The sequence below is a fragment of the Morone saxatilis genome, unplaced genomic scaffold (genome assembly GCF_004916995.1).
Source record: "Morone saxatilis isolate NCDOM2014 unplaced genomic scaffold, NCSU_SB_2.0 Contig24, whole genome shotgun sequence".
NCBI lineage: Eukaryota > Metazoa > Chordata > Actinopteri > Moronidae > Morone > Morone saxatilis.
This window is the reverse complement of record NW_023339807.1, coordinates 18514356-18521293: the sequence shown is the minus strand read 5'-3', so window position 1 is coordinate 18521293 and position 6938 is coordinate 18514356. Positions and strand designations below refer to the sequence as shown.

The window sequence follows — 6938 nt, the reverse complement described above, 5'->3', positions numbered from 1 at the left end:
AAAAAAAAAAAAAAAGTCTTAGTATGGCCCTAATACTAACACTATTAACACTAACACTCGTAACAATGTGGTCGGTAGACGTTGACTGTGATGAGAGGCATCGGTGGAAAAAACAACGCTCCAGTCTCGCGTAATGAAACGAGATTTGCCCGTTTTAACACGGGTTGGAAACCCCGTTCCACCCTCTTCCCTTTGCTGTCCACAAGCAAGGTAAAGCGCTATTCTCTGTCTTCTGTTATATTAAACTAAATAGCCTCAAATCTACAACATTTACTCTAGAAACGTGACCAGGTATGATATAAAGTACAGATAATACAGTAGTTGAGCGCTACGCGAGGTTAAAAGACGAGTTTGTTTCTTTTTTTGGAGGAATTTACTTGACTGTTTCGCCCGTAGTATATGTCTGTTAGTAATGGCTGCCCCCATGCTACCTCGTTGAGGCCTGCTAGCTGTTCTGATTTAGCTCTCTAGCTATTCCTTCAGTGTAAAGTTGATATTATTATTGCCTGTGAGTCTTATCGAATTATCTGGCTTTAAATAGTTAGGGTTCACGACAGGAAGGTGTTTACTCGGAGACGGGTCCGGTAGTTAATCTAGCATGGCTAACTCTCTTGCTGCAAGTGAAGCTAATGCCGGCTGAAAGCGTGTAACGGAGAGAGAGAGCTCCCACACATGTATCTGCCTTAAATTGGTATCTCGCTGCTTGAACTGGCGTCGTTTTTAGTAACATCATATTAAGAGTTGAGATGAGCGGGTCGGTCCATGTGCACATGTCATAGTCAGATTTAATAACGCCGAAACAATTGATGTTAATCTACACTCGTGTTCTTCGTGCTCGTTACTTCCACCCGACAGTGAACCGCTTCAGTCGGTAGGATGTGTGTAGTAGCAGCAAACTCACTTTGTTCCTAATATGTCAGTAGTTGTATGTAATGTAACGTAAGTGTGTCTTCATCTTTAGATGCCTGGTGTCACAGTGAAAGACGTCAACCAGCAGGAGTTTGTCCGTGCTCTGGCAGCTTTCCTGAAGAAGTGAGTGTTTTATGTTTTTATACACACACCCTCGTTTTTCAATAAGTTGTACAACTATTAAGTCATCATATAATAGGTTATCTGATGTTTTTAAATGTAGCACTTGAAGCAGTTCAGCATACTTGATGGTTTCAATGCATTTGCATGGTTTTTGTTGTTTTTGGGTTCCACACGCTTGAATGCACTTATTGTAAGTTGCTTTGGATAAGTGTCAGCTAAATGTATTGTTTTATCCCTAATGTACCTCTTGTTTAGTTGTACAACATGCTAATGAACAATGCTGTATTACAGAAACCTGTTTGGGTTTAGTTCATGCTGACACTTCTCGTCTGTCCCCAGGTCAGGAAAGCTGAAGGTGCCCGACTGGGTGGACCTTGTCAAGCTGGGTAAGCACAAGGAGCTGGCCCCCAGTGATGAGAACTGGTTCTACATCAGAGCCGGTAAGTCTAAAAAAAATTTCACTTTTGGTTTCCCGAAAGTGTCCCAAGTTGCTTGAGACAAGTATTTATACATCAGAGGAAAGAAATCCATCCAAATGCGGGTGTTGTAATCCCTGAAATACTACTACATTTTACATTACTGAAGGGATGTATAGGAATGTATAGATTTCAAATGGCAGTGTGGGCTTACTTGGCTTCATAAATGCCAGCACAAACCCTGCTGTGATATAATACTTGAATTAACTTGCCTTGAAGTGGGAATGACAGCCTATGTAAAGAACCTATCTAGGTTTTAATGGTTCACTCAAATACTACTTAACTTACTCATGGTGATATCTAGTCATGCAAGTTCTAAGTTTTATTTGTTGATTTTTAGATGTCTGCCATTGACACTTGATCCCTAATGATTACTGTTGTGGGAATACTGGACCTACAATATTTGTACATTCAGACCTTAAAATAGCACTTAAAAAGCAAGAAGGTGGGACGTTGTTTATCTTCCATTTTCCGTTGTTGAGGCTCAAAATATTTCTGCTAATGCCATAGCTTCATTGTGTGTTTGAAAGTAGGGTGAAACTCTCACTGCTTGGTAACAATGTACACGTTCTTCACTTTGGATCTCTGATCTTGGTGCCTTGCTCATGTAATATGAACCTGCACTACTCATTCATTTCCCAATCTTGCTTTCTTACGGAGTCCACAAGCTCACAAGCATCTGTTTTACCATGTTGATGGGGAGCCATCAAAGCAACATCTTGCTACTGATGCCCATAATAACACGCTCATCTCTTTGCTTCCACAGCATCCACAGTCCGCCACCTCTACCTCCGTGGAGGGGCTGGTGTTGGCTCCATGACCAAGATCTATGGAAGTCGCCAGAGGAACGGCGTATGCCCTGCCCACTACAGCGTAGGATCCAAGAATGTGGCTCGCAAAGTGCTGCAGGCCCTCGAGCTGCTCAAGATGATTGAGAAGGATCCCAATGGGTGCGTGCCTCTATCAATTGCTAGAAAGATTTCAGTTTGAGTGACAATTAACTGTTTACAAATGAATCACAATTTGAATAACATATCTGAGCCTGTGGTGTCTTTGTGCTACTGTGGACACACACCTGCTACACATGGGTTCATGGGCCTTGCTCGCAATACTTTGACACATAGTCCTTAATTTCCTCTTTGTATTTCCATCTTTGCAGAACCATAACGTAAAAGAGAGCCATTAATGTGATTCCAGATAACTGAAAGCTTGAATTTTGCCTTGCGAGTATGCAATAAATGCACAATGAAGCTATATTGAGAGGACTAATTGATTGGTCTGGGTTTTTATTTAGTTATTTAGTGGGCAGGAAAATGAAATTCCATTTAGAATTGCCTTTGTTTCAGGGTTGATAATGAATGATTTTTGCCTGTGTAAGATGGAGAATTGATATGTGGCTTTCCCTGACTGTAATACTGTGGTTGATGTGGCGTTAAGTAGATATTGAAGACTTAAGCATTTTGTATATGGATTTTTTTGACCAAGTTATATAGGTTTATGTATTTTATTATGTTCCTCCATTTTCCTGTTTTTAATTGTGCTGTTCTCTTTTCCCTTCAGTGGTCGCAGACTAACCGCCCAGGGAACAAGAGACCTGGATAGAATTGCTGGCCAGGTGAGAAACTAATCTCTTCACTAATGTATAATATTGACATACACACAAGTAACTCGGTTTTAAAGTCCAAGCAAAACTAAATACAGTAGCACAACATTCCCAATAATCTAATTTGTTAAATAATGTTTAATTATGCATTTCCTGGATGCATGTTTATGTTTTTTGGAGATTTGAGTACCATATACTGATGAATGTATTAGCTCATGCAGTGTACTGATGAAAGTACATATCAGTTAGTAATTAATGCCATTATCTGTAGTGTACCCAAAAACCTATATATTTAACATTGTGCACTTAAAGCCAGTGGGACACAAGAGAAGGAAGAAACTGTAATAATTGTTTGAGGGGAACCAAAAAAGAACTTCATTATCTAACATGGCTACACACTCTACCTACAAATCAATATTGTTGTTGTACAGGATCAACAGTGAAATAACTTGAGCCACACCAAGCCTTATAACCTAACCTAAGTCTGTCAAGCAAGTCATGTGTAGCGATTATGACCTTGGTTGATGTAATGTCATAATCACATGACAGTGTGTTAAAATTAGCTATGTTTAGTTTGAAACTCGATTGCAGTGCAGTATGACACTTCAAAGCGGGTTTACCAGACATAGAACATAAAACAATGTTTTAAACGCTGCCTTTTCATTTTGCCATATTTTTCAATCTAGCTTTTCACACAGAACGGACATTCAGAAATCTTTTTGCCATTTAGTCAGTTTTGTTTTTTTTTCTGATCCACAAGCGCAAATCTCAGACCAGATGGTCATATGTACAAGCATTCAGTCTTTTAAAACACATTTCCATTTGTTGTGGCTGATAATGTACAGCAATAATACAACTGGGCTTAAATGAGTCATTTTTAGCCATAGCGATAAATGATGTGATAATTTGTGAGCAAGTGCTGTCTTAACTCTAAACTTTGGGTAAGGTGCTGGAAAATGATTTCTTCAAGAGTAGGAACTCTGATCAGGCTCCTCAGCTGTTGAATCAATATTATTGCAACCTCATGCTGGCCAGGCAAAAGGTTGTGTCCGGTGACTGCCTGTATGATACGCTTTTATGTGACGTTCAGATGCACTCAGAATGCTATCTGTAAGATCGCAGAAATATCATCCCGTTGCTTTGATGCAACACCTCGTCTGTTGTGGGCGTACACGGCTCCAGTGTCACTTGAGCATGCGAAGCATTTTAAAGCGCTTGTCCTTGGGCACATTTTCCTCTGTCAGCCAAGTGTGTTATGTGTCTTGTGTGGCACACTACTGGAATCGTTCGTTTGCATTCCCTAAAAAACAAATCACAGTTGGGCCTTGTCAAAAATCAGGAGAGGCAGCAGCGTTGTGATAATCCAAGGGTAAAGGGGGTAAACATGAGGAGGGAATTTCATGCTTGGCAAGTCTGCCGTATGGCACCAGTTTTCTCCTTGTTTACCCATGCTAATGAGCAGTATGCAGATGAGCAGACCTGGGCCCAGCCCCGCCTACCTGCTACACAAAACTGGCAGGAAGCATGTTTGTGTGGCTCCACTACCTCCTCACGTCCCCCCTTGTGTGTTGTACTTTCTGTTGGCTTTTTAAGAGATTGATGTTTTTCCCTTTGCAAGAGACATTTCTGCCATGTACTGTCAGTAGACTCTTCATGGTTGTTTTTGGCAAGAACTGGAGCGCAGAAAACAGTTTCTATTCTAAACTGTGTTCACTCTGATGTGCCAAAGAAATTGCATTTTGATAGCATCTTACCCCAAGTTGCACATTTTCTGTTCAAAAACAATATTGCAGTGGGCCTTTTTTAATGTGTTGAGAAATGTACTCGTAAACAATAAACCAGTAGAATATTAAGCAGAAGTTTCTTTTGATCGTGATTGATATGAATCATTAATATTGAAAACAAGCCTGGTGATACCATTAAAATGACATTTTCCTGCCCCTAAGAAGTAATTTCATTTAGATATAAAGACAACACAGGTTTTCAAAGGCTACAACACCTCATCTCCTGTAGGTCTTAACTTACGAATATTCCTCATGTCGTTTGTCTTTTGTTTTTCCACAGGTTGCAGCTGCAAACAAGAAAACTGTTTAATAAATCTTTTTTGGAGAAAGTCAAACACTGTCTGCTCTCTTTGTTAACTTGTGGAACAATGAAGCTGAATCTGAAGAAATTAATGGCCTGCTCAGTATTTTGGAATACTCTTGCTCATTCTTGTCTTGATTTGGTCTTTGGGCTTGTATTTTACTGTTGTTAGGCCAAGTTAATTAAAAAGGTAAGATAGTTGAGCAGATTAGCCATTTTCCATATAAGTATGTCTACTAGGAATTGGGCTTACAAGAGGAAAGAAATGCTGCATGAAATCTAGCTGGTTTCTGGCTGCCTGGTTTAAATGTCATTTAGTCTAAAGGGCAGCAAATGACCATTAGTTATAGTATTTTCAGATCCTCATATCCTCTGACCAGCAAAAGCTCACTGCAGGGTGCAGTTTCATTAAGCTTTTTAAAGAGGCTTTCTGGGGGTGTGCCAGTACAGCTTCTCATCAGTGGCCAACACGCTCTGTCACAATACCACAAGCACTTCCAATCTAATCTCTTTTTATGCGACAGTTCATGTATCAGATGTAGTTTGTACAGATTGATCCATGGTACCATGACAACCAAGGAAAATTGTTGGGTTAATAAAAGAGGTGATTACATTTACATAAGCAACACGGTAGTTCAATAGACGGTATAGAATGATGTCATGATTTAGCAGTTTGAGTCAGGGCCACAGTGCCACCTAGAGACTTGAACAGCCAATAGCATGCTCTTAAACGAACTCGACAATGTTCTGTATCATTGAACAAATGCTGTAGATTTTACCACTCAACTGGGAAATGTCAAATTAAATCTACTAACTGGGATGTTGGAGAACTCAAGAAATTAACCCTGTGATCATTAAATGAGTGTGGGTGAATGGTTGCTTATTTAAAGCAGGCCGTTCCTGCGACTTAAGGTGTGCCTAATTTGTCTTATTAAAGCAACATGAAAAGTGCATGTGAGTTTACAGTTAAATCCAAAACCAGCCTTCTAAAAAGTAGGAACTTTAAATATTTCTTCTTGAGTTTGGTCAGGTTAATATGTTGTGCTTTTCTAAGGAGACGCACCTGCATGTTCTTTTGCACAAAGCCCAATCAGTGAGAGCACTTGACTGATTTAATTTGGCGGTGCTTCTACGATCCTGCAGAGGGTGCCAAAGCCTATAAAATATCTGTCATGGCTATACATGCACCTTGGGGTGATTGCCTCTGAAAAGCCTTCACGGGTATTCAAAGCAGTAGCACTTTTTAATCTAATGGCATCAGTCCTGTCACCAAAGAATTGTAAAAGCAGGCAGCCTTTTTATAAAGTTGAGATGCGGATTGAATTTTTAAAGGTTAATTGATTTTCTGAAAGCATTAAATTTGTTTAGCTTCAGCATAATCCGTAATACACAACACTACTCAAATTTCGAAGCCGTTCTACAGACTTGGAGAAAAATAATACGCAGGGAGAACTGACTGTAAAACATCCAATCTGTTCTCATTCTCCTTTTCAGTTTGGGCCAGTGGAGCTTTATGTGCTGTCTTTTTTTTTTTTTTGTTCCTCAGCTAGCCTTGAGGCAACAAAAGTACAAGCTCAAAGCAAATGAGGTGAAAGAGTCCAGTGCACTGTTCATGTATATTTGTGTCAACTTTAACATAATACAGATTGCTTTTTATATTAACTCAATTCATGTCCAGATTTGAACAACAAGAACCAGAAGCCATTGCTAGCTGACAGAGCTGAGCTATTGTACACAGTCCA

General features: G+C 39.8%; 1 protein-coding gene across 1 annotated transcript; it reads left to right on the top strand.

Moving 5' to 3' along the window:
• The first annotated feature begins 133 nt into the window (after positions 1-133).
• Positions 134-5230, top strand: rps19 (ribosomal protein S19). The gene is made up of 6 exons (XM_035672885.1): positions 134-210; positions 962-1032; positions 1372-1472; positions 2275-2458; positions 3069-3123; positions 5176-5230. The coding sequence occupies exons 2-6, from the start codon at positions 962-964 to the stop codon at positions 5203-5205; spliced, it is 441 nt and encodes a 146-aa protein (XP_035528778.1). The 5' UTR covers positions 134-210; the 3' UTR covers positions 5206-5230.
• The last annotated feature ends 1708 nt before the right edge of the window (positions 5231-6938 follow it).

Excerpts from the sequence above, each read along its gene's own strand:
- rps19 (XM_035672885.1), top strand. The coding sequence starts at position 962 with ATGCCTGGTGTCACAGTGAAAGACGTCAACCAGCAGGAGTTTGTCCGT. Across the intron at positions 1,033-1,371 it reads CTGGCAGCTTTCCTGAAGAA|GTCAGGAAAGCTGAAGGTGC; the intron begins GTGAGTGTTTTA and ends GTCTGTCCCCAG. Across the intron at positions 2,459-3,068 it reads ATTGAGAAGGATCCCAATGG|TGGTCGCAGACTAACCGCCC; the intron begins GTGCGTGCCTCT and ends TTTTCCCTTCAG.